The sequence below is a fragment of the Phocoena phocoena genome, chromosome 3 (genome assembly GCF_963924675.1).
Source record: "Phocoena phocoena chromosome 3, mPhoPho1.1, whole genome shotgun sequence".
Classification (NCBI taxonomy): domain Eukaryota; kingdom Metazoa; phylum Chordata; class Mammalia; order Artiodactyla; family Phocoenidae; genus Phocoena; species Phocoena phocoena.
Genome location: NC_089221.1, coordinates 70,167,413 through 70,195,379, shown reverse-complemented (window position 1 = coordinate 70,195,379; position 27,967 = coordinate 70,167,413). Strand labels below are relative to the sequence as shown.

At 36.8% G+C, this 27,967-nt stretch overlaps 1 protein-coding gene across 2 annotated transcripts; it reads left to right on the top strand.

The window, feature by feature from the left end:
* The first annotated feature begins 1,122 nt into the window (after nucleotides 1–1,122).
* Nucleotides 1,123–25,774, top strand: CCNH (cyclin H). 2 transcript variants are annotated; one of them, XM_065873987.1, is made up of 9 exons: nucleotides 1,123–1,369; nucleotides 3,284–3,406; nucleotides 11,749–11,822; nucleotides 12,893–13,103; nucleotides 16,297–16,460; nucleotides 19,605–19,675; nucleotides 21,695–21,806; nucleotides 24,864–24,939; nucleotides 25,686–25,774. In XM_065873987.1, exons 1-9 carry the CDS (start codon nucleotides 1,253–1,255, stop codon nucleotides 25,698–25,700), a joined length of 963 nt encoding a protein of 320 aa, XP_065730059.1. In that variant the 5' UTR covers nucleotides 1,123–1,252; the 3' UTR covers nucleotides 25,701–25,774. The 2 variants fall into 2 exon arrangements, with proteins under 2 accessions (XP_065730059.1, XP_065730058.1); XM_065873986.1 differs by lacking the exon at nucleotides 25,686–25,774 and adding an exon at nucleotides 25,502–25,540 and having other exon boundaries at nucleotides 1,253–1,369; nucleotides 24,864–24,924.
* Nucleotides 25,775–27,967: the final 2,193 nt, after the last annotated feature.

Here is a 27,967-nt window from a genome sequence, read left to right as displayed (position 1 = left end):
GAAGGAATTCAAATAACTCTGGCAAAGTCTACCCTCAACTGCACCCACCCAAATTAAACAAAAAAGAATAAGTGTTCTCTTTCTTAAGCCTTTAAAAATATTTTCATTAAAAGCAAAGTTGGAAATATTCTGCCCCCTTTGTCCTGTGTGACCTTTTCAACTCTCTGTATATCATGTTTATCTCCTTTTTTGTTTGTTTTTAGAAAAACAATTTGATGTGGGTAAATCCACCTTTCTAACCCCACGTATGATGCATAGGTATGGCTAAATGGGACAAATTTCAAAACCGGTAAAGGCTTTTGTAATCAATGTAAACTTTGTATCTCAAATGCAATTTTGAAAGCACTAATAGTTTAAAAAAAATCTCTGAAGTGTTAATAATAGCTTATTGTAAGGTGTAAGGCTCCCTTGGGGTCAATAATAAAGATGGGAATCTCAAGGAAACCCTAAAACTACTATATATAGTGGCTTCAGAGATGGAAATGGGGGAGAAGGATTGGCTAGTTATCAACAGAAGCAGAAGGAAAAAGGCACAGAAAAAGAATAGACAGGGACACAGTGTCAGAACGATAAAGAACGATACACATGCACTGTTTCTAGTTTTCCTACCATGTTTCAGTCTCTCTCAGGTCAAGAATTTAGGTAGCGCTCCAGACACACTCTTCCTTAAAAGAGCCAGGAATGCTTCTGCCTTAGGATCTTGGCTGTTTCATCTGCCCCAAGATCATCCCCACATGATTACGTAGCCTACTCCCTCAACTATTTCAAGTCTTTGCTCACATGTCACCTTCTCACTGGGGCCTCCTCTGAACATCCTATTTAAAAGTTGACCTCCTCCAGAGTGCTTTCCTAACTTCTGATTATCCCTTGTGGATTGTTTAGGTTAGCCTCCACATGCTCTTAATGTACTTCCCTTTTGGACATCCCTGTCTGTCGTGTCTCCTTTAAATCTTGTCGGAAAGGGGCGGAGCTAGGGCCGAGGCTCACAAAAAAGGAGGAGCGTGTCGGTTGGCTACGCCCATTTGATTCGCGGGCCTTGGTCAGAGACCCCGCGAGACTTTCTCTTAATCCGCTCCGGAAACGCGATTGCGGACGGAATTACCACGTGACGTTGACGTCGCGCCCGCGCCGACCGGCCTGAATCCTTGGGCTTCCGCGGGATCCTGGTGGTGATTTAGCTGCTTTACGTTCCGGTTTTGTGCCGTTGGCGGTCTTCTCTGCAGACTCCCTGGGCCTTGCCTCCGACCTCACCATGTACCACAACAGTAGCCAGAAGCGGCACTGGACTTTTGCTAGTGAGGAGCAGCTGGCGCGATTGCGGGCCGACGCCAACCGCAAATTCAAATGCAAAGCTGTGGCGAACGGGAAGGTGAGGGCTCCGGCTGCCGCCCTTCTCCCTCGAGCTCTATAAACTCTTGCCCGTCCCTCTCCCCCGGGACTTCCCGCGCACCTCCCTCCCACCTCCTCTGCGCGGCGTGCGTTTATCTGTTTAATAAACAGTGAGCACCTTGCTAGGTGCAGTGGCTACGGAGGCGGACAAGGCCATCCATCTCCATAATCGAGTGGCAGACAAATAACCAGTAACATGGCGAAGAAGACTTTGTAGCATGCTAATGTAGTGGGGGGGAGGCTTTTCTTAGTGCCTGTTGTGGAGATGATGGGGAGAGGACTTTCCCGGTGGACAGAGCCACAGGTGCAAAGTAGGAGGCCAGAAGTTTCAGGGTTGGTCCCCGGAATGCTCATGATTGTGTGTGGCGGAACCTGAGTATTTGTGTATGAAAGGTTGGAGAAGGTAAGCAGGGAACTTGTAAGCGGAGATAAATAGTTTGAACTTTGTGATGGAGGAATAGGGAAACCTTTGAAAAATTTTAAATGGGAAATAAACCTTATCAGAGTCTGTCCTAGAAAGAGCTTTCTGGGAAGGAATGGATCGACTGGATGGGGGCAGGGTGGAGGCAGGGGCATGAGAGACGGTTAGCACAAACCAATTGACCACAGATGGTTTGGACTATATGGTCTGTCAGCCACGTCCTTCCTGCTTTACTTTTACCTGGAAGTCTCGTCTGTTTCATATCACTTTATTTTTGTGCTGCACAAAATACTGCATATTGTGCTAAATTCTAAGTATTTAGCAAGTGTTAGCTCATATAATCCTCATAACTACCCCATGAGGTAGATACTATTATTATCCTTGCATTACATCTTAGGAAACTACAGAGAGGTTGAATAACTTTCAGGCTATATTGTTAGTAAGTGGCAGAGCCAAGATTTGAAACCATGGAATCTAGTTTCAGCATTCCTTCTGTAAACCACAGTGCCATGCTGTCTCTATAAAATTAGCACCTGTGTTAATTTACTAGGAAACTAGGAAAAATAACTCCATAAAAAAATTACGACAAACTGGGTGGCTTAAAACAACAGAAATTTATTGTTTCACAGTTCTGGAGGCTAGAAGTCTGAGATCAAGGTGTTGGCCGAGTGGTGCTCTGTGCAGCTTCTTTTCCTCTTCCAGCTTCTGGTAACTCCAGGTGTTCCTTTGCTTGTGGCAACTAACTCCGGTCTCTAGCTCCATCTTTACATAGTGTTCTCCCTGTGTTTCTGTCTCTTCACATGTTCTTCTTATAAAGCTACCAGTCTTGTTGGATTAGGAGCCCATTCTACTTCAGTAGAACCTCATCTTAACCAATTACATCTGCAGAGACCTTATTTCCTCCCATTCTGAGTACTGGGGGTTAGGACCCAACATACCTTTTTTGGTTGTTGTAATTAAACCAATAACAGCACCAAATAGATATTTGTTGTAAAATTATAGTATTTATCAACCGTGTAGTGTATTCTGTAGAGATTTTATAAAGATGGAGAAGAGTTAATGTGTTAAGGGTCAAAATTATCCTTGAGGCACTTGTTGATTTTTACCTCAACCTGTGTGACTTAATAACTGACTGAGAAAAGGATATTGTCCAACCATTGACAATGTGTATCTTCTTTTTGATTTATAAATAGTGACATCAAATCTGTGAACGTATGCACACACTCCTCACGATTGCTTATACATTAGTGAAGCAAATATTCAGCCGACATTCTGAGAAATTATGCAATTACAGTATAGTTTTAGTTTATTAAATGTTTTCTTAAAAGCTATTTTGTGTAATATTAGCAATTCTATAAAGAGAAAATGAGGTGTGGTATATTTCCCTTTGATTGGAGATATAAACTTAATCTAGAAAGAGAAAAAAATATTAAGATTATCTAATTAAATTTTTGTTGTAACTTCGACCCAAAGGTTCTTCCAAATGACCCAGTCTTTCTTGAGCCTCCTGAAGAAATGACGCTCTGCAAGTATTATGAGAAAAGATTATTGGAATTCTGTTCGGTGTTTAAGCCAGCAATGCCAAGGTCTGTTGTGGTAAGTTATAGTGATGAAGTATAATGTCCTTTAGCTAACTTACAAAATCTGTCTTCTTATAAATATTTAAATCAATTTGCTATCCACTTAAAAATGCACCTGAGTTATGTATTTATATAAATATATAATTTATGTATTTAAGTTTTGTCACATATTTTTCAATAAAGGCATTAAATTATCAACTCCTGTGTTGTATCTTACAGTGTTTCAAGAATCATTCCATATCTAAAGAATTTTGAGGTCGGCTAGATAGGTCATGACATACTCATTTTATATAGAAAGAAAAAATCAAATTACTTTCCCTCTAGGTTCTCATGTGGTTGTTTCAGATGTGTGGTTCTGAGGACCCTATTTGTGTGTGTGTGTGTGTGTGTGTGTACTGTGGTGCAGTAATGGTGAGGAGAAACAGGTAGTTAGAACTTCTTGGCTATATGGATTTGTGTATGCTGTCCCTGTAATTGTTCCTATTGTGTGTGTTTTTTTGTTTTAATTGCAGTATATTTGATTTGCAGTGTTGTATTAGTTTCAGGTGTACAGCAAAGTGATTTAGTTACACATATACATATATCCTTTTTAACATTCTTTTCCCATATAGGTTGTTACAGAGTACTGAGTAGAGTTCCCTGTGTTATACAGTAGGTCCTTGTTGATTATTTTATATATAGTAATGCTAACCTCTTAATTTATCCCTCACCCCCCACCTTTCCCCTTAGGTAACCATAAGTTAGTTTTCTAAGTCTGTAAGTCTATTTCTGTTTTGTAAATAAGTTCATTTGCATCATTTTTTTAGATTCCACATATAAGTGATATCATATGATATTTGTCTTTCTCTGACCTACTTCACTTAGTACGATAATCTCTAAGTCCATCCATGTTGCTGCAAATGGCATTGTTTTGTTCTTTTTTGTGGCTGAGTAGAATTCCATGGTATATATGTACCACATCTTTATCCATTCATCTTTCAGTGGACATTTAGGTTGTTTCCATGTCTTGGCTATCGTGAATAGTGCTGCTGTGAACATAGGGGTACATGTGTCTTTTTGAATTATAGTTTTGTCCAGGTGTATACCCAGGAGTGGGATTGCTGGATCATGTGGTAGCTCCATTTTTAGTTAGTTTTTTTTTTTTTTTTTTAAAGAGGAGAGTCTTATAACACAGCGGTCCCCAACCTTTTTTTTTTTTTTTTAAGATTTTGGGGGTAGGAGTTAATTAATTAATTTTTGCTGTGTTGGGTCTTCGTTTCTGTGCGAGGGCTTTCTCTAGTTGTGGCAAGCGGGGGCCACTCTTCATCACAGTGCACGGGCCTCTCACTATCGCGGCCTCTCCTGTTGCGGAGCACAGGCTCCAGATGCGCAGGCTCAGTAGTTGTGGCTCACGGGCCTAGTTGCTCCGCGGCACGTGGGATCCTCCCAGACCAGGGCTCAAACCCGTGTCCCCAGCATTAGCAGGCAGATTCTCAACCACTGCGCCACCAGGGAAGCCCCCATTTTTAGTTTTTTAAGGAAACTGCATGCTGTTCTCCACAGTGGCTGTACTAATTTACATTCCCACCAACAGTGTAGGAGGGTTCCCTCCTCTCCACACCTTCTCCAGCATTTATTGTTTGTGGATTTTTTGATGATGGCCATTCTGAGCTGTGTGAGGTGATACCTCGTTGTAGTTTTGATTTGCATTTCTCTAATAATTAGCAATGTCAAGGATCTTTTCATGTGCTTTTGGCCATCTGTATGTGTTCTTTGGAGAAATGTCTATTTAGATCTTCTGCCCATTTTTTGATTGGGTTGTCAGTTTTTTGGATATTGAGCTGCACAAGCTGTTTGTATATTTCAGAGATTAATCCCTTGTTGGTTGCTTCGTTTGCAAATATTTTCTCCCATTCTGATGGTTGTCTTCTCGTTTATGTTTCCTTTGCTGTGCAAAAAGCTTTTCAAGTTTAATTAGGTCCTATTTGTTTATTTTGTTTTGATTTTCATTACTCTGGGAGGTGGGTCAAAAAAGAAATTGCCATGATTTACGTCAAAGACTGTTTTGCCTGTTTTCCTCTAAGAGTTTTATAGTGTCTGGTCTCACATTTAGGTCTTTAATCCATTTTGAGTTTATTTTTGTGTATGGTGTTAGTGTTCTAATTTCATTCTTGTACATGTAGCTGTCCAGTTTTCCCAGGACCACTATTGAAGAGACTGTCTTTTCTCCATTGTATAGTCTTTCCTCCTTTGTCATAGATTAAGTGACCATAGGTGTGTGGGTTTATTTCTGGGCTTTCTATGCTGTTCCATTGATCTATGTGTCTGTTAGTGTGCCAGTACCATGCTGTTTTGATTACTGTAGCTTTATAGTATAGTCTGAAGTCAGGGAGCATGATTCCTTCAGCTCCATTTTTCTTAAGATTGCTTTAGCTATTTGGGGTCTTCTGTGTTTCAATACAAATGTTAAGATTTTTGGTTCTAGATCTGCAAAAACTGCCATTGGTAATTTGATAGGGATTGCATTGAATCTGTAGATTACTCTGGGTAGTACAGTAAGTCCGCTACATATGAACCTTCAAGTTGCAAACTTTCAAAGATGCAAACATGCGTTTACATGTCCAATCACATTAAGTTAGTTCACATGTCTGGCATACATTGTCATATGTGTGCATCCTCTACAAGTGGTTGTGCTTTTGTGTACTTTACAGTACTGTATAGAGTACAGTGGTACAGTATCTTTATTTCAAACCCAGGATGTCCAGAAGCAAGCGAAAAAGCAGTGGAGATGTAACTGGTACTACTGTACTTTTCAAGGCACTGTACTGTAAGATTAAAAATGTTTTATTTTTTGTTTGTTTTTTATGTATTATTTGTGTGAAAAGTATTATAAATCTATTACAGTATAGTACTTATATAGTTTCCCAATCGTGTTAGTTGGGTACCTAGGCTAACTTAATTGGACTTACGAACAAATTGGACTTACGAACGCACTCTGACTGGAACTCATTCAGATGTAGGGGACTTAACTGTGCAGTCATTTTGACAATACTGATTCTTCCAATCTAGGAACATGGTGTATCTTTCCATCTGTTTGTGTCATCTTCAATTTCTTTCATCAGTGTCTTATAGTTTTCAGAGTTCAGGTCTTTTGCCTCCTTAGGTAGGTTTCTTCATAGGTGTTTTATTCTTTTTCGTGTGATGGTAAATGGGATTGTTTTCTTAATATCTCTTTCTGATCTTTCATTGTTAGTGTATAGAAATGCAAGAGATTTCTGTATATTAATTTTGTATCCTGCAACTTTACCAGTTTAATTGATGAGCTCTAGTAGTTTTCTGGTAGCATCTTTAGGATTTCCTAAGTATAGTATCATGTCATCTGCAAACAGTGACAGTTTTACTACTTTTCCAATTTGAATTCCTTTTGTTTCTTTTTCTTCTCTGATTGCCGTGGCTAAGACTTCCAAAACTATGTTCAGTAACAGTGTCGAGGGTGGACATCCTTGTCTTGTTCCTGATCATAGAAGAAATGCTTTCAGCATTTACTTTTTAACATCCTCTATGATGTTAGCTGTACGTTTGTCATTTATGGCCTTAACTATGTTGAAGTATGTTCCCTTTATGCCCACTTTCTGGAGAGTATTTATCATGAATGGGTGTTGGATTTTCTCAAGCTTTTTCTGCATCTATTGAGATGATCATATAGTTTTTATTCTTCAATTTGTTAATATGGTGTATCACACTAATTAATTTGCAGATATGGAAAAATCCTTGCATCCTAAGATAAATCCCACTTGATGATGGTGTATGATCTTTTTAATATATTGTTGGATTCAGTTTGCTAGTATTTTGTTGAGGGTTTTTGAGTCTATGTTCATCAGTGATACTGGCCTGTAATTTTCTTTTGTGGTATCTTTGTCTACTTGTGGTATCAGGTACTTTGTCTACTCATTCTATGATGGTGGCCTCATAGAATGAGTTTGGGAGTGTTTCTTCCTCTGCAGTTTTTTGAAATACTTTCTGAAGGATAGGTGTTAACTCTTCTCTAAGTGTTTGATAGAATTTGCCCGTGAAGCCATCCTGTCCTGGACTTTTGTTTGTTGGGAGTATTTTAACCACAGTTTTAATTTCAGTGCTTGTGATTGGTCTATTCATATTTTCCATTTCTTCCTGGTTCAGTTTTGCTTGATTTTACTGTGCAAAGAATTTGTCCATTTCTTCTGGGTTGTCCATTTTATTGGCATATAGTTGCTTGTAGTCGTTTCTTATGATCCTTTGTATTTCTGTGGTGTCCATTCTAACTTCTCCTTTTTCATTTCTAATTTTATTGATTTGAGCCCTTTCCCTTTTTTTCTTGATGAGTCTGGCTAAAGGTTTATCAGTTTTGTTTATCTTTTCAAAGAACCAGTTTTTAGTTTCATTGATCTTTTCTTTTGTTTTCTTCATCTCTATTTCCTTTATTTCTGTTCTGATCTTTATGATATCTTTCCTTCTGATAACTTTGGGTTTTGTTTGTTCTTTCTCTAGTTGCTTTAGGTGTAAGGCTAGGTTGTTTGAGATTTTTCTTATTTCCTGAGGTAAGATTGTATTGCTATAAACTTCCCTCCTAGAACTGTTTTTCCTGTGTCCCATAGGTTTTGGATCGTCATGCTTTCGTTTTCATTTGTCTCTAGGAATTTGATTTCCTCTTTGATTTCTTCAGTGATCCATTGGTTGTTTAGTAGCATATTGTTTAGCCTCCAGGTGTTTGTGTTTTTTACAGTTTTTTTCTTGTGGTTGATTTCTAATCTCACAACATTGTGGTTGGAAAAGATGCTTGACATGATTTCAGTTTTCTTAAATTTATCTAGACTTGCTTTATGTCCCGTCATGTGATCTATCCTGGAGAATGTTCTGTGTGCACTTGAGAAGAATGTGTATTCTGCTTTCAGGTGGAATGCTCTAGAAATATCAATTAAGTCTATCTGGTCTAATGTGTCATTTAAGGCCTGTGTTTCCTTATCGATTTTGTTTGGATGATCTGTCCATTGGTATAGGTGGGGTGTTAAAATCCCCCACGATTTCTCCTTTTCTGGCTGTTAGCATTTGCCTTATCTATTGAGGTGCTCCTCTGCTGGGTGCATATATATTTACAATTGTCATATCTTTTTCTTGGATTGATCCCTTTATCATTGTGTAGTGGCCTTTTTTGAATCTTGCAACAGTCTTTATTTTAAAGTCTGTTTTGTCTGAGTCTTGCTACTCCAGCTTTCTTTTGATCTCCATTTGCATGGAGTATCTTTTCCCATCCCCTCACTTTCAGTCTGTATGTATCCCTATGTCTGAAGTGGGTCTCTTGTAGACAGCATATATATGGGTCTTGTTTTTGTGTCCATTCAGCCAGTGTGTGTCTTTTGGTTGGAGCGTTTAATCCATTTACATTTAAGGTAATTACTAATATGTATGTTCTTATTGCCATTTTGTTATTGTTTTGGGATTTTTTTTAAGCTGTGTACTCTTAGATGGAGTTTGAATATTTTTTAAAATTATTTATTTTTGGCTGCATTGGGTCTTCGTTGCTATGTGCCAGCTTTCTCTAGTTGCAGCAAGCGAGAGCTACTCTTGTTGCGGTGCATGGGCTTCTCATTGTGGTGACTTCTCTTGTTGCGGAGCACGGGCTGTAGGCACACGGGCTTCAGTAGTTGTGGCACACGGGCTCAGTAGTTGTGGTTTGCAGGCTCTAGAGCGCAGGCTTAGTAGTTGTGGTGCACGGGCTTAGTTCCTCTGTGGCATGTGGGATCTTCCTGGACCAGGAATTGAACCCGTGTCCCCTGCGTTGGCAGGCAGATTCCTAACCACTGCACCACCAGGGAAGTCCCTGGGATTGTTTTTATAGGTCTTTTTTCTTCCCTTCCTCTTTTGTTCTCCTCTCTTGTGATTTTATGACTATCTTTAGTGTTGTGTTTGGATTGCTTTTTCTATTGTAGATTTTTGGTTTGTGGTTACCATGAGGATTTGGTATAGTAGTCTACACACACACACACACACACACACACACACACACACACACACACACACACACACATAAAGATTAAGTTCCTGGTCTCTTAATTTCAAATGCATTTCCAATATCCTTCATTTGTATTCTCCTCACAATTGCTACTTTTGATTTATGTGTGGATGATTTCCTACCTTTATGTTTGCTTTTACCGGTGAGCTGTCCCATTTGTAATTTTCTTGTTTCTAGTTGTGGCCTTTTCTTTTCTGATAGGAAAGGCATTCTTTTGGCATTTTTTGGAAAGCTGGTTTGGTGGTGCTGAATTCTTGTAGCTTTTTCTTGCCTGTAAAGCTTTTGATTCCTCTGTCGAATCTGAACGAGAGGCTTGCTGGGTAGAGTATTTTTGGTTGTATGTTTTTCCCTTTCATCACTTTAAATGTATCGTGGCACTCCTTTCTGTCCTGTAGAATCTCTGCTGAAAAATCAGATGATGACCTTATGGGGATTCCCTTGTATGTTATTTGTTGCTTTTTCCCCCTTGTTGCTTTTAATATTTTCTCTGTCTTTAATTTTTGTCAGTTTGATTAGTATGTGTCTCATTGTGTTCCTCCTTGGGTTTATCCTCTGTGCTTCCTGGACTTGGGTGACTGTTTCCTTTCCCATTTTAGGGAAGTTTTCAGCTATAATCTCTTCAAATATTTTCTCAGGCCCTTTCTCTGTTTCTCCTTCTGGAACCCCTATAATGCGAATGTTGGTGGACTTAAATGTTGTCCCAGAGGTCTCTTAAACTGTCCTCATTTCTTTTCATTCTTTTTTCTTTAATCTGTTCTGTGTCAGTGATTTCCACCATTCTGTCTTCCAGCTCACTTACCCACTTTTCTGCCTTATTTATTTTGCTATCGATTCCTTCTAATCTATTTTTCATTTGAGTTAAGGTATTGTTCATCTGTTTGTTTGTTCTTTACATTTTCTGGCTCTCTGTTAAACATTTCTTGTGTCTTGTGTGCCTCCATTTTTTTCCCGATCTTGGATCATCTTTACCGCGTTACTCTTTTTTTTCAGGTAGATTACCTGTCTCCACTTCACTTAGTTGTCCAACTGGGGTATTATTTTGTTCCTTTGCGTGGATTTGTGTATTTTTGTTGATAGAAAATTAAACTGAAATTTAAAAGCTGAAAGATTAAAAAGGGGGAAAGGTGTATAAAATATTTTTCTCTTATCTCACAGGTTTGTTGTGAATATCAAATATGAAAGTTTTGTCTTAAGTGAAAGTAGATCATACATTTTAAAGTTATACCAAGTGAATAATTTATGGCCCAGAAAAGAATAAGCTCTTAGAAAATATTCTCCATTTTTATAGTTGAAAAAACTGAAGTATATTGAAAATACCAAGTCCAAAAGTATTCATAGTGTTTTCTGTTTTTTACTGGACCTTTATCTAAGAGATCTGATTCATGAAAAATTTTAGATGTGCTTGCTTTCTATTTCCAGATTTGATCTTAGTCTTTTCTGATAAGAAAACTGTAACACAAGGTGGTAGGTTTAAGTGATCTTTTCAGATGAAGAAACTGAATCCTTGAATGAACTTCTTTGTGGAATTTGTCTTTATATAACTTGCTTATTTATAACTGTTAGTTTTGGTTTTTGTTTCACATAAAATGACAAAACTAAACTTTTAAAATATTTAAAAAGAAATGTATTTTTTTCTATTCTAAAGTAGATAAATATTTATTTCATTGGTTCTAACCAAATGAAATAGTTTTTTAAAAAGTACAGGCAGACCTTGGTTGAAAACAGCCTTGTCCCTTATTAGATTTGTGACCTTGAACAAGTCAGCTAACCTCATTGATATTCAGTTTCTTTTTCTATAGAGATAGCAGTACCTCACCAAGCTGTTATAAGAATTAAAATAAATGATAGTTTTATACTTGGCACAGAGTATGGCACATGGGGTGCAGTCAGTAAATGGTAGGTGCTGCTTCTCCTGTTTGGTGTGGCAGCAGGTTAGATCACAGAACCAGAGTGGATTTAGAGAGAAGGCTCATTGCCCTGACCATGTTATTCTGCCAGTATTTTACTAAATGGACTGCTTAAGCTGTGATCATTTGTATAAATTATACAAATATATATAATTGTGTAAACCCCCCCCACACATTTTTAAAATTAAGCCAGTGACCATAGGAAGGATAAGCCAGGATAGGTGGGGAAGGACAACAAAGGCTTGGCTGTGGTTTTTCTGTTGTAATTTATCACAATTTATTTTGACTTAAGAAGTAAGTTTTGGGGTTTTTTTAAGGTGACTTTTTCAAAGAAACCTTGGCATAAATAAGTTTTTTTTAAAATACAAAATTTAACTTGTACGTGTGAATAGGTTCTGATAATAAATGTATTTTTAATCTTAGGGTACAGCTTGTATGTATTTCAAGCGCTTTTATCTTAATAACTCAGTAATGGAATATCACCCCCGGATAATAATGTGAGTATAAGTATAATTTATTGATTTTCATTTAAGAAAACTTTTATACTCTTTGAGCATGTGTGTGTGAAAAAATGACTTCCTAATAAAGGGTAATTTAGACTTGCATTCTATTCTGAACTTAAGATCCCTCCTGATACTCATTAATATACCTGTATAATTCTTCCTTCCCTGTAATACTGATGGCATCAGTTTTGGCACTTGTCCAAATTCAAATTCTGTTTTTCTTAAACTGGCTTCCATAATATCCCTTTCTGTTAGCTGAACCTGTCTTCGCCCATTTGCTCTGAGAATCATTTACAGTAACTCCTCTTCCTGTACATCCCGTCAGTTTACAAGTCCTATAGTTCCATAGTCATTTCACTTGAACAAAGGTCTGTTTTGTTTCTGCCCTCTGCTAAGCACTGTGCTTATCATTAAAAATAAGGATGAAGTTAGTATGAGACTCATCAAAGAACTTGCTGTCAATCGTGCTGTCCCTGTATATTTTCTCTTTTTCATTTCCGTTTCTACCAGTCTAGGTCAGGCCCTTGTTACTTCCAGTCTTGGTTTTTGTGGTAATCTTATTACTACTAATTTCTCACTCTGAAATTTATGTAGTAGCCATGAGAGTTTCATAGGTTTGTTCCTGAGGTAATAATCCCCTATTTAAATGTCCTTGGAGACTTCCACTGATGGCTTTCCATAATGTTTCTTTAACACCTTTCTTCTCAGGCCCATATGTACATATGTGTGTACTATTTTTTTTCTCTTTCATCTATATTTCATGATGCTGAGTACCCTTATTCTTCAGTTATTTTGTTTTTCCAGATACTTGGGCTGAACTATATAAAACTGGCATTAAGTTACTAATGATTGAATGCTGTGGCACTGTTATACAGTTCAACCTAATTTTTATAGTCTCCGTATGGATAAAAAGATTAAACAGGAAACTCTCTTTTTTTAAATCAATTTCCTTAGATGTCTAGTATAGTCATTGGTGAATATTAGGCAATTTTAGAACATATTTTAGAAATATTTTGGTATTTTTCAAAGTATATACATATCCTTCCCCTTATTTTTTCCTCTAGGCTCACTTGTGCATTTTTGGCTTGCAAAGTGGATGAATTCAATGTGTCTAGTCCACAGTTTGTTGGAAATCTGCGGGAGAGTCCTCTTGGACAAGAGAAGGCACTCGAACAGATTTTGGAATATGAACTACTACTTATACAGCAACTTAATTTCCACCTTATTGTCCACAATCCTTATAGACCCTTTGAGGGCTTTCTCATTGATTTAAAGGTAATCTTGCTGACTAAAGTAAACTGGTGGAGTAAACTCCTTTGCTATTGTTCTTTAACCAAAATAATCAAAATTTTATTATAACTAGTAATGATCCTAATTGTTACACAGTTAGGCTTGCTAAAATGTGTTTGGCCTGGACTTCTAGGGCAATAGTTCTCAAACTTCAGTGTGCATCAGAATCACATGGAGGGCTTATTAACTGAGAGTGTCAGACTGTAGTTCTTGAGCTTCTGATCTAGTAGATCTGCAAATACTGGTCCAGGGACCATAATGAGGACAATTGTAATGCTTTTAAAGACTTCAGGTAACTCTTCTAACTCCAGTATACTGTCTTGGATCTTCATACATACAAAATTCTTAATTTTAAACTACAAGATTGCTAACTGACTTCTATTTTTAGAAATTTTACAAAATTCTTAATTTTAAACTACAAGATTGCTAAGTGACTTCTATTTTTAGGGCGTTGTGAACTGAAGTCAATATGTGGGCATCAAAAATAACAGTAAATAAATGTTTTGTCAGAACATTGACAAAAGCAGCTTGTTTTGTTTTGGCCCTGAAGAAGGACTTTAGATAGTGTGAGTTAAGTGAACAGAAGTCAAAAACTGGTTCATTCATCTTGAGTGGCCAAATTTGGGTGCCTTCTATATGTCAAACATGGTGCTTGAGGATGTAGTCAAGAACAAGACAGGAACAGCCTCCCCTTTATAGGCCTTACAGTCTAATGGGAAAGACAATCATATATTCAGTGTGCTAAGTGTTAACAGAAGGGGAAACACAGGGTACTTTAGAAGGGGATAGCAGATTGAGAAGAAGGGGAGACAGTTCTGAGAAAGTGTAATTTGAAGTAAAATTCAGAGCAAGAGTAGGGATTGGGTGGTGGAAGAGCATCCCATTCAGAGAGACTTTTCTGGTCAAAGGCCCAGACGTAACAAACCATGGTGTACTAAAGAACCTAAACAGAACTTAGAGGTAAATGGGGAGGACTGCCACGGAGTGCTGCCTGAGTGGAAGGCAGAGTGTAGACTGTGGAGGTAACATTACAGATTTTGAGTAGAGCAATGGGATGCCAGTGAGAGGGTCAAGTCTGATGAGTGACGTGATTAGGTTTGCAGCTATAAAAAACATGTTGGCAAATTCATGCATCAGCCTGCGTCAGATGTTTATTGCACACCTGTATGTGTCAGGCATAACGTGCAGAATGGATTCGAATGGATGAAGGGATACCAGTTGGGATGCTGTTACAGTAGTTCAAGCAGAAAGACAGTGGTTGGTTTGACTCATGAAGTGGTAGTGGGTACAGAGAGAGCTTCTTGGGCTTTAGAATCAGTAGAGCTTGAGGAATGATTGCATACAGAGAGCGAGGACAGTGGAAGAACCCCCAGGTTTCTGGCCTGAGTGTATTGGTGGATGGTGGTACACTTATACAGGAAACAGTGGCACAGGAGAGATTTACTGATGGTGGTGGGGTAGGGATTTGATGAATCTGGTTTGGGACATGATGAATTTCCATTGCTTGCAAGACATTCAGGTTGGTACATATTTGTGTCTGGAGGCCAGAGAAGATGGCTAGGCTGGAGGCATAGATTTGGGCATCACTGCTGCCTCAGGAAGATTTAAAGTGGATTGGCCATAAGGACCATTTAAAGGGTAGCTAGAGAAAAGTAAGAAGCTAGTAAGAAGACTGAAGAATATCCAAAGAGGTAGGACTTTTGGAGAAGTGAAGGGAAGTAGAATACTTTTAGAATATGATCAGGGGAAGCTCTCCAATCCTGCACAGAATTCAGGCAAAGTAAAAGTTGACATTTGCTAGATTTAGTGCCAGAAAGGTGACTTGTGATCTTGGTGAAATTAGTCTTCTTGGAGTGTAAAGGAAAAAAACAGATTGGAGCTGGTTGGGGAATAGAAGGTGAGAAAACAAGTGTGTATATAACTTGGATTAAACAGCTTGTCTTTGAAGTGGGAAAAGAAGATGGGATGATTGAGAAGATGGGGGAACTGCTAGAAGTAGAAGAAAGGAACAGTTTTTTGTCATGTTTTGTTTTGCATGAGAAACTTTAGAACACTAGTAGAGAAAGCTTAATGGAACATGTGTAGCTCAAGTTTTCCTTTGGAGTGTGGTAGAAGGGCCTGGCATGGGATTTTGAAGCAAGGTAGAAAAACTGGCTATTTCTCTTAACGGAGGGAAAGAGGAAAGCATGGGTGAGGATAACGTTATGTTTGGGGATTTGGCCATAGCAGGAAATACAGTGTCTTTGTTATCAACAGAGATCATTTTCTGAGAGCAGTGGAGTTTCTGAGAATTATCAAAGATACTGAGTCAGGTAGAAAGTGTTTAACATAATCACTGAAAAATGGGAGAATATATTTTCTGTGGAATATTTTAGCTAGGCAGTGTTGAGCCTTGTTGAGGTCAGTGAACTTGAATTTATAGTAATATTACCAGACCTGTTGGTTGTATTGTTTTCTCTAGCAGCACCCAGAAATCTGGGTATAGTTGCAAAGCAGAAGGTTGGTTGAATTCGACCACTATTGAAGTTTTGCTGGAAATATGTTGGCAGCATACTGGGGCAGGGAATAGAAGAGGGAAATGAGAACCAGTAGACACTGGTGAGTATAAGCAAGTATAGGGATAAGGAACCAGAGGTCCTGAGGAGGAAGTCAAAGAACAGCTGTGAAGTAACTGAGCAAATGTACGTACTGGGAAAGGGAATGCTGTGGTCAGAGTAGAATGTTGGATTTGTCATATCAGAGGTCAGGCATTTGGGGATGACAGGACCTGTGTGTGATTGTACAGTTGACTCTGGCTATTTTGTTTCAGAGTATAGAAAAGATTTCTTACTGCTTTGGGACTTGAATGTAGATATCTGAAATATATCTGAGGGTTTAGGATTTAGGGTTCATTTTAAAGGGTAAGAATGGTTAGAAAATAGGGGATTATCCATACTTCTTGGGCATATACTAAAAATAGTTCTGTAATCAAACAAAGATTCATTTCCCAAAAGTAAACTTTTAGTAGAAGGAATTTCAAATCAAAATGAGGTGGTGCTTTGGTTTCTAAATGTGATCTTACAGGAGTTAACTAAAAGTATCCTGTGTTAAGCACTTCCTGGTTTATAGGAATCGTTTTGTACTGTTATTACTCCATGAGACCCTCAGAAGTGATAACATTTGCAAACTTTCTTTCTAGACTCGCTATCCCATGTTGGAGAATCCAGAGATTTTGAGGAAAACAGCTGATGACTTTCTTAATAGAGTTGCACTGACGGATGCTCACCTTTTATACACACCTTCCCAGATTGCTCTGACTGCCATTTTATCTAGTGCATCCAGAGCAGGAATTACTATGGAAAGGTATTATTTTGTATTTTAACTTAGATTAGACTCAGTCCCTCAGTTTATTCCTTCCTGGAGTACCAAGTTTTTAAGTAAGGTTCACTTTGTAACATTAGTCCTTCATATCTCCTGTGGTTGAGGGTTGTTGAGGGCAACTGAGGGAAGAAATGGAATCACCTTTTAAGGAAATATTTAAAAATTCAGTAAAATATTTTTGAGCTAAGAGGATCCATTTATGACTGAAGTAGAATTAAATCAGGTGATCCTCAAAAGACTGATAACAGCTATCAATATATGGCAAATTTAGAAGTTTTATGAACTGGTAAGCAGCATGAGTGCAACAAATACGTCTGCCTTGTTTTATCATTAATCTCCTGCTGTGGAGCATGTATGGCACATGGAATTCAGTAAAGATTTGTTGAATGAATAATACTTTAGGGAATGTCCAAATGAATTTTAGTGAACTACAGATACTAATAGCTGATACATAAGTGCGCACTGAGAACCAGGCTCTGTGATAAGCACTTTACATGAATTAAATTCACTTGATTCTTACGATAATATCTTGTGTGAAGATTAATTACATATCTATTTTATTCATTTATAACTAACTCAAGCACAGGCTAGCAGTAAGTTAGCCTTTAAAAATCTTTACATTTAATTTCTTTCTAGCGATTTAATTTCTTTATACCTTCAAAGCTCTGCTTGATTCATTCGTAGAAATAGCTGAGGAGGAAAGATGATAAAACTTTCTAAATTTAAACTTTTCTGCATGTTTGTAATCCCTCGTCTGTAATTTCATAATCCATTGATACAGTGGCAGGAAACATGAACAGATGTGATTTAGTCTTTATTCAACTGAATGGGAATAGTTTTAGGTTTCTTTGCAGAAATATTAATGTTACTGGTTACATGATACTGCCCCAAAATATCACTGAAGTATTTCACATTTCATGGTATATGCACCATGTTAAGTTTCTAAGACATGAATAATTCTGAATTTCAAAACAAATCCAAGATAAAGGATTGTGGGTTTGTATTTTGTTTATGGTATGACTCTTCTGTATAAACACAGCTCACCAACTGTATATAAGCATATACATTTAATCCCAAAGTGATCTCTACCTTCATTTGTTTACTAAGCAAACCTTTATGGAGGTTTTTTTTACATTGCGTTCTATGTACCATGCACTGTACTATACTGTGGAAATGTAAGAATGAACAAGCTATCCTTGTGGGAAGGGTGGCCATACAAATTGATACCTATGGAGTTTGCGGGTTATGGAGCTTCCATAGTGTAAGGGAAAAAGCCTCTTTTTCACAATTCAAACAACCAGTTGTTTGCTTAATCTGTTTAAGCATTGTATCTTATGCAGGTATATGCTAATTTTTCAGTGGTGAGATTTTTCTTATGTCAGTAGAGAGGGATGAAGGATCCTAAGGTCCAAATTAGAGTGTATTTCATCTTAGAAGTTTAGTTAGTTATAATTTCAGATAGGCAGGTGAAAGTGAAATTGTGGTACCTTGGGCTCATGGCAAATTGAATACACTTTTGTTGCATTCCCAGGGACTATAGACATTTGGGCATTTTTTTCCCTTGAGGAAATGCTTTCAAATCATTTTTAGCTTCTGAAATCCTTTGCAAATTTTGAGATACATGGAAACTGCCTTTATATTTATTACTGATTTCAAAAGGGGGGAGTCCTTGTGCTGTTGTTATATTCTGAATGAGGCTTTAAGATTATTAGTCATAGAATGTTACCTTGTTGATTAGAGGTTTCTTCTTTTTCATTGGATTTAGAGCTTTATTTTGCATCTCCTAGTTTGACTTCTTAGGTCGTGAAAAAAAAAGATGTCAAAAGTGTGAGGAGTTTTAGGGAGAAAAGTGAAGGGAAAAAAACTAATTGTTATTTTGAATTACTGATAACAAGAAATGTATTAGTTGTTAGGGGAGGTATTTTTATTTTATTATTTTTTTTGCGGTACACGGGCCTCTCACTGTTGTGGCCTCTCCCGTTGCGGAGCACAGGCTCCGGACGCGCAGGCTCAGTGGCCACAGCTCACGGGCCCAGCTGCTCCGCGGCATGTGGGATCTTCCCGGACCGGGGCACAAACCAGTGTCCCCTGCATCGGCAGGCGGACTCTCAACCACTGTGCCACCAGGGAAGCCCTAGGGGAGTTATTGATTTCCATATCTAAAATGAAACTCCCACAATAGACGATGAAGATGTAACAGCAAAGGTAGTTATCAAAACTTTGTAATGTAGTTTAAATGATTTTGATATTTTAAAAGACATACAGCAACAAAATTTCTTAAAGAATCGTCTTTCTAATTTTTGGAATTTTATTTCACCCAAGAGAAAAATTAATAGCTTTTTTTACATTCATGTTTGAAAGATTACGTTGCCTTGAGAATCTGTTCACTTGGGCTTTTATCAGTTATAGATCAAGTTCAAGTATATAAAACCTCAGAGTAACTAAAAATTTAAAAATAGAAATTACATTTTTATACTGTCATTAGTTCCAAGAAAACAGATAGTTGGGCTTTATGTACATTTATGGAATAGTATTAACACCTTTGATCTGGACTTGATGCAAAAAAGATGTAAGAGATTTGTAAAGCGTGGGGTGATGTTCTTATTGGTTTGAGTACCTGTTTGTCCCAAGAAGAGCAATTATAGTTAACATGGGCTTGATATTAAGGGGAGAGAGAATCCTTACTAGTGCCAGGTTTTAGCTCTGCTGCTACCTGACTTTATTCATAACTTCTCTGTCCCTGTGACTCAGATTCCTCACCTGTAAAATGAGTGAGATTAGACTCATAGGTCTAAATATTAAACACTTAACGTTAAAAGTATTGAGTATTGCTCCTGTTAGTTTCATATCATTTTCTCTCTGAATATATCATGGAAATTAAATTAACTTGAACATTAAATGTTTTGAATCTAGTATAAATTGTAGTAAATCCTTAAGACTGTAAGAGATACAGATTATAGTTTAGTAGAGTTCAAAGTATTGTCATTTAACAGTTTTAAAGTAAATTTATTTAAAAACTGATCTTGATGATGAAATGAACATGGAGGAAAATAATTTATGATGTCATATTTTCTCAAGATGCTATATGTGTTCAATAGATTTAAATTTTTTTCCTTTCTTTTCCAGTTATTTATCAGAAAGTCTGATGCTAAAAGAGAACAGAACTTGCTTGTCACAGTTACTAGATATAATGAAAAGTAAGTAAAACAGAACACTTTATAAAATACTCTTCTATCACAAAGCTACTTTCTAAGTAAATAACACCCTGGTATTTAACTTGAGATAACAGATTATTGTTTAGATTTACTTATATTGAATTATTGTATCATGGATGCATGAAGGATACATTGGTGAAGAACAAATAGAAGGTACATGAAAGAAAGTAGTTTTTACACAGAACTTTTTAGGAAAGTGAAAATATAATCAGATTCAGAAAGGATTGAGATTCAAAACAGGGTCCTTTTAAAGTATACCCAAATATGATGAGCACTGAAAAAGATCTCAGGGAATTAAAGCCTAATTAAATTTGAAACTTCTGTTTTGTAGGTAAATTAGCTTTAACTAGTTAATATGTGTCATTTGCTAGTTCTGCCAGTATTTTGAATTTGGCCCAATGAAACTGATTTCAGGCTCTTGGGCTTCAGAACTGTGGGAGAATCCATTCTGTTGTTTTAATAAGCCTTACTAAGTTTGTGGTAATTTTTAATAGCAGCCTCAGGAAACTAACACAGCTCCTCACAACAAAGAATTATCCAGCCCAAACTAGTGTCAATGCTGAGAAACACTGTCTTAAGCGTTTTTTTTTTCTTCTTTCACTTTTTAAAAATATAGTTGGTTTACAGTGTTGTGTTAGTTTCAGGTGTACAGCAGAGTGATTCAGATTCCTTTCCATTATAGGTTATTACAAGATATTGAATATAGTTTCCTTAGCTGTACAGTAGGTACTTGTTGAGTCAGAACCTCCACTAAACTGGTTGGCTAGGTTAGCCAGTCCTTTCCATTTTCATACTTGCTCATGTCACGCTGCATGCTCATGGCTGCTAGACTACTCGTTAGGGTTAAAAACAGTGTGTTTGTTTGTTTCCAAACCTTTTGTGCCAATTGTCCTTGTTAATAAAATTTGTGGTTTAAATACTGAATAAACCAATAAAATACGAGATTGAATATCTTGATCTTGGATGACAGGGAGTACTTCTTACATGTTTTATGTTTCAAAAGTCAACATGCTTCAGGGTGTGGAAGTATTATTTCTTATTTCTTTGCTTGAAATGATCTTTGATGCCTTCCCTCTTTGAGAAAAATGGATTTGTGATTTACGAATCATAAGGTAGGTTTTCAGTTATACCACTAGAGGGTTCACTTCCAAAGCTTATTGCAGTTTGGCCATAGACATTTGGATCAGGGAATTTAGTAAGTAGAAGAGGTCTTAAAGGTAACTCACTGTGCTCATTTTATAGCTGACAGTTTTATTACTGATTTTGTCTCAGTACCTTTATTTTATTCCATTTGTTTTAGTACAAAATAAGAATAGCTCTTGATAAAACACTCAGAGCTTTAGCGATATTAAGGTATCTTATTCATCATTTTTCACACAAAGATATTGTCCTAAGGGTGTTAATTCACTAGTATTAATTCAGTTGCAAACACTGCTTTATTTGCATTATGAAATAAGTAACTCATTTGGAACACGTGGATGGCTAATAGTAAGCCCTGGATCTCTCATCATTTCCCTAATAAATCTTGACATGTTTTTACTAAGCGTTTTCCCTTCATTACATGTTATGTAATAATGGTTTTCTTTGTAAATAAGTAGTACACTCTTGGCCTGCCATCTGTAGGATAGAATCTTATGAATCTGGTTGGTGGCAGGGAACAAAGCATGTTTACTAAATCGCGTAGGAATTTTTAAAAAGCCTTATTAAAACAAAGCAAAAAGCGACCATGGTAGGATTTTAAAAAAAATACTGACTAGTAGAGCACGCTTATCTTCAGGCTGTACACGATGTGGGCTAAGCAGCAGACAGCTATAATAACTTGAACTAGAAGTATGGTGGTCAGTGGATTTTAATGTGGAACAGTATTAATCCTGGTAGGAATAATCACATTTCAAGAGTGTTTTTTGTTCCCAAAACTAGATGAGAAAACATCATTCAACTCCTTTATGAGAACAAGGCTTTTTATTATCTGGTATAAAGCCTTTTTTTATCTCCACATAGGCATGAGGAACTTGGTAAAAAAATATGAACCACCCAGACCTGAAGAAGTTGCTGTTCTGAAACAGAAGTTGGAGAGATGTCACTCTGCTGAGCTTGCACTTAACGTAATTACGTAAGTAGATGTGAGACTGTTAATTCAAGAATAGATATAATTGTTACTGTCTCTAGCTAGTCTTTAAATTACTTAATTGGTAAATGTTTGCTCATGTGGGGAAAACTGACTTACCCATTAAATCAGATTTTTTTTATTGACTGGAGATTTCTAACAGGATTAAACACGAGATAATAAATTACGAATTTGGCTTTCATAGTACATTCTGCTCCTGCTATGACTAATGTGTTCTTTGGCTTGTGGGCCCTGTCCCGTTCTGTTACTCCTTGTGGGGTCCCGTGGGCAGAGTTTTCCTAGGGAATTCCTGCACCTCTTCTCGCCCTTCTAATCTTTCGGTTCTCTGTAGGTCTGGTATCTCCTCTGAAGAACAAGTATACTGTTCCACACTTATTTCTGTTAGCTAGGGTGGGGAAACTTGGCATATTTTCTCTCAGTGGTAACTTTATATTGAAGACAGAACCAATAGGAAAATGTGCTGGCTGTTCGATCTCTTCTTGCAGCCATAAGGAACACTGTTAATGTGTCTTATTGATTTGTAGGCTGAAAGTGGAAATCACCATTTTCAGATTCTTTATGCTTTGCAGTTTGAAGGATCTACTTAACCCTTTTAGACATTTAAAACAATTGAGGATATGGGCAGGTATAGGAATGGTAAAACTATTATTTTCTATTCTGTGGAATTCATTCTGTAAAATTTACTGGGGGTTAGCTCTGGCATCTGAACAGTAAGATGCATTTGAGATGTTTTTGATCTCTAATCGGGGACTGTATCCTATTGCATAATATATGAGAAGCCAGAACAGCATTCCAAGGTCTTCAAATCAGGTACACATGACTCAAATTCTTTAACTATAAAGTTGTAGTAGTAGAATATCCAAGGACTTATCAGGTGTGCAACATACGGGACTATATTATATTTGTAGCTGTAACTGTAAAACATGGCTTAGCATAGAACTTTAAATTGGTAAATTTCATTCCTGGGTTTCAGTGGTAACTAGGAGGAAGGAAGGAGTGGTGGCAGAGAGGTAAAGAAAAATGTTGACCTTAATGAATGAAAGTATTAAAGCACTGATTTATAATCTTTTCACATTGATTTTGAAATGAGCTTAGACCAGGCGTTGGCAAACTATGGCCCATGGGCCAATTTGGGCCACTACCTGTTTATAGTAGTAGTTTTATTGGAACAGAGGTACACCCAGTAGTTTGCATTATTGTCTACTGCTGTTTTCACACTATAGCAGAAGAGTTGGGTAGTTGTCACAGAAACTGCATGGCCTACGAGGCCTAAAATATTTACTCTCTGACCTTTTCAAAGAAAATTTTGTCAACCTCTGAATTAGACCATTGAACTATTAATCCTACCCTTCCACTTAGGTAATGGACCATAATCCAAAATTCCTAATTGCCAGAATTTACATCTTACTCCAGGTGACCATTTGCTTTGCACTGTGTCAAGCAAATCTTGCATATCTATGAGTACTTGAGGGGTGCTTCTCAAACTGTACAGGACTGTTGGGTTTCTTTTTAACCCATTACAGACCTATACTTCTGTAAAATATAACAACCAATTACTTAGAAAAACAAAATAAAAAGACAAAAAATAAGCTTAAATTTTATTAGAATCAACAGTCATAAATTCATCTATCAAATTGCTATAAAAGTTTCTAAACATACACTTAATTTCTGTACTTATCTCATTGCACACTGGAAATGGTTCATGGAGCAGCAGCATTGGTCCATGGACCACACTTATAAGTACTACTTCAGGGTAAAATATCTTTCCTTGGTCTTTAAAATTCTTTTATCTTTTTCAACACACAATAATATATTGTCATTATTCAAGCCAGTTAATACAGGTAAACCAAAGTTCTCTTTGACCAAAACCTAAATTCCAGTTTCAACTGAGAGGTAACATATAGTTGGTGTTTTACCTTTGCCAAGCTTTTCTCTGTGTATGTGTATATGAAATAAGTTTTCTTTTCATTGTTTTCATATAAATTGTATAACATTTAATAGTATCAATCTTTAACTTTTGCCAGTCTGGGTGAAAAAATAGTATCATGTTGGTATTTTAATTTGCATTTCCCCTAACACTTTGAAGCATTGATATTTCTGTGTTTAACAATCATTTGTGTTTCTTCTGTATTGCATAATTATAACCCGTGTGGAACTTTCTGGTGTTATTTTCTTGTAGTTCTTTTTATTTACCCATCTTTCTATATATATCATACAGGTATTTTCTTCTCTTGTTTCTTTCACTTTATTATTTAGGCACCTTGTCTTTTGCTTCACACTCTTACATCTGAACACCTTTCTTACCCTAAATTAATCAATATTTTATTTTGCCTTTTGTTCAGCTGTAAAAGCAATTTACAATTGTTTGTGCCTGGTTTGAGGTAGAAATCTCGTAATATTAATTTTTGTTCAAATAAGTTAACTGTTGTGCCAGCCATTTAAAAATATTTCATGATTTTTTTCTAGTTATTTTAAATACTCATTTACTACAGATTAAATCCCTATATATACTTTGCTGTTTTTTGCCTGTCTGCTCTGATCATTGGTACTTGTAACTCTTTGCTGATAGCCCTCTGCATGTGCAGATGCAGAGCACCAGCTGTCCTGCTGCCATTTTATATAAAGGACTTGAGCATCCAAGGATTTTGGTATCTATGGGGGGTCCTGGAACCAATGCCCCTCATACCAAGGGATGACTACCACACTTTTAATTACTTAGTTTACATATATAGTGTGTGTTTTGATGTTAAGTGGGGCGAGCTCCCCATGCTTTGTTCTTTTTCAGATTCTTTTGCTATTTTTGCAGCATCTTTCCCAGGTCAGAGTTTGACTTGATAAGCTCCATGAAAATTTTTTTAGGATTTTAATTAGAATTGCATTGAATTCAGAGGAATTTGAAAGATACTGTCTTCCTGTCCATAATTTTTCACCTCTTTCCCTTTATCCAGGCTTTGTTCTCCAACAGATGTATCTCATAGCCTTGCTAGCTTATAGATTCTGTTGCCAGTATAAGATTGCTTGTTGATGGTTGCTTAATTACAGGAAAAAGAGGAAAGGTTATGAAGATGATGATTATGTCTCAAAGAAATCCAAACATGAGGAGGTATGTTCTCCAAAGGTAAATTTTAAGTTATCATTGCTGTATATTCTGGTACAACCATAATGTTAGGATTTTACTGTTCCAGAGTGCGAGCATTATAGACAGAGGTGTTGGGTATTGGAAAGCTTTCATTTCTTTTTTTGCATCCTTTATGTACATTGTCCATTATTAGAGGAATTTTTCTCACTTCTGTCTTGGCCTTTTCTGAAGCAGTATAATAATTACTTGATGAAGAATCCCTCCTAAGGTCATAGAAGGCAGTAGGGATATATTTTTTGATCTTCAAGGATTCTTCTCCTACCTTGTTTAAAAAAAAATTGTACCTGGCAAGTCAGATAAAAATGAATAATCAGAGGCAGAAGTTCACAACTGTAACGTTTGTTCCTGTCACTGGACTAGTCTGGTGAGACCATGCCATATTATTATAAGGTTAAACTGCTACACATTTTCCTGGTTAATTTACCTTTTATAATCAGCATAGCGAAAGGAGAACATTTTCCTAAAGGGAGGCAAGAAGGTAAACAGTACTGGTTATGCTTCAGTATAATGTTATCCTTATAACATTTTCTTTCCTTCTTAGGAAGAATGGACTGACGATGACCTGGTAGATTCCCTCTAACCATCTGAAATTGATTTGTCAATGCTAACTACTCAACAGAAGGATGAAGCATATCTGGCATTTAACTTTAAAAATGAAGTAATGTGAAAGCATCAAAATATATTAAACTTTTCTATTTATGTTATTTAAAAGTTTTTCCTTTCAGGGTAGCTTTATGTGAAATAAAACATCTTCAAAGGAGCCAGAATAGCACCTGGTTTGGGTAATCTTGCCCCACCATGACTAATATCAAATCAGTCTTTCTGTGGTAGCCAAATTAAAGCTGTAATTTATTTGCCTATATTGTTTATACAAATTGTTTATACAAGATGTCATTAAGCAAACTTATCTTTTTCTGAAAAGGCACCACAAAAAATAAAACTTAGTTACTAGTCAGTTTTAAAAGTGCTAAGGAATGTTGGCTACTATAGCATTTATTCAGTTATTTAACTGTGATCTTATTCAGTTCCTAGAGTTGGAACCAAATTATGAAGGTCTGTCAGTCAGATTGTTTCTGGAAAATGGGGTTGAAGGAATTCTGGGAAACTCAACTGCCCTAAATCGATTAAGTTTTACAGATGCAAACCTCTCCTCACCTTTCCTCAGTGCACCCCAGGATGTACTTTTCCATAAAGTGTAGGTACCATTTAATTACATTTCAGTATTTGAAGGTAGTATTTACTCTATGTATATCCTTTAATAATGCTTTATATTTTAGGTTTGCGTTGTTTTAATTTCCTTCTCACTGAGGAATAAAATTCACGAAGTGTGATTTTATAAACGTGGAGGGGAAGAAGCCGAAATTGACAGTCCTTCACTGCAGTCCCGGTGAAGCAGTGGTCCGAATTTATCTTGTTTCTTTTTTAGGTCACTAAAGTTGGGCGTCAGAGCAATCTCTGAAAATTTTCCTACCCAGCCCCTTTAAAAAAAAATGTTTAGAGGTTTCATTTCATCATTGACCAGCTAAGTTACTCCAAGGCCTACAAAGGTAAATGACAAGTTTCCTATTCCAGCTTAACAGAGTGTCTTTAGGTTTGTGGGGTTTTTTTAGAAGTAAAAGGCAGGAGAAGCAGTTCAGATTGAGAAATGGCAGGTCAGTATGGTTAAAACTGAGATGTGAGTAGTGAGAGAGAACAAATTGCTGGGCACTAGAATCTAGACCTTTTTGCATATTGTTGAAATGTTTTCGGAGATGTCCATATCCCTTTTAGTCTAACCTGGAAGGAGACCAAATGGCATACTATTGTCTAACTGAAAAGCAGAGGGGAAAATATGGAATTGGGTTGACCTCAAGAAAAAGCACCTGGTGTGTTTGTTTGTGTTTTGCTATCACTGTTCAACTGTGATCGCAGCTACTTCAGGGCTAGCTACCTCTATATAAATAACAGCATTTAATATTTGCAGCTTAGTGAGGGTTCACAAAATTTCTGCATAGTATAGTTTTAACACTTTAATGCTTAAAATACAGGAAGAAACAAAGTGTTGTTCTTAGAACCTAGGCCTTTAGAAGATTTTTTTTTTAGTGGGGAAATGCTTTTCCCAGTACAACCCTGTCTGGTTCGCCTTGTATGCCTTCCCTACCCTGCACAGTTATGGGAGGGAAAGAATCGTTAACAAATACATAATGGAATCCTTCATCTCCCTGGGCCTTGCTCTGGTACTAAATTTGAACTGCCCCTAAAAGGAGGAAGAAAATAATGAAATTAAATGTTTAGCTGTATTTAGACAGAAGTAATCAGATATTTATGATATCCCTTGGTTTTATTTTAACTTAACCCTTGTGAATACGTCACAAAAATACACATACAGAAGCAAATAAGACTATACAGTCAAACTAAATATCCAGCAGATACAACAAGTAGTCAGAAGGGCAAAGATGGATAGCTGTTCAGTGGCTGATGAAATTGTTTGCATAATTTAAAAAATCAACTTGGAATTAATGAATACTTTCAATGAAAGCATTCTAGGGTTTTTAAACATATATCATATATAAAAGAAATCGGTTATCTATAAAACAGTTGAATGGGTAACATGCGTTGATCAGTACACAGTGACCAATAATATTTATTGAATTCAAACTATTTACTGTTGTAAACATTTAACAAAAAAGCATTATGAGATCTAAATACAGTCTTTGACAATTCGAACAAAATAAGTGGCATGTTTAAAAAATAAAGCTGATGAGCAATAGATCCATTCTCTGTATTTTCTTTCAACAGTTCCAGCAAAGAGAAATAGCAGTTATTTAAAAAAAGTATACAGCAAAGATTGTTCCTATTGTAATGGTAAACTCTGGAAACTGTAAATACAAATAAAGTCATTGAACAGTCAAACGGTCATATTCCTAATTCAGGAAGAAGTAACAGTAAGAGCAGTCTGCAATCCAGTTATACTCAATTGTCAACAGAGAATGCTTTTTTTCATCGTTCTGTTTCCAAGAGACAGCAA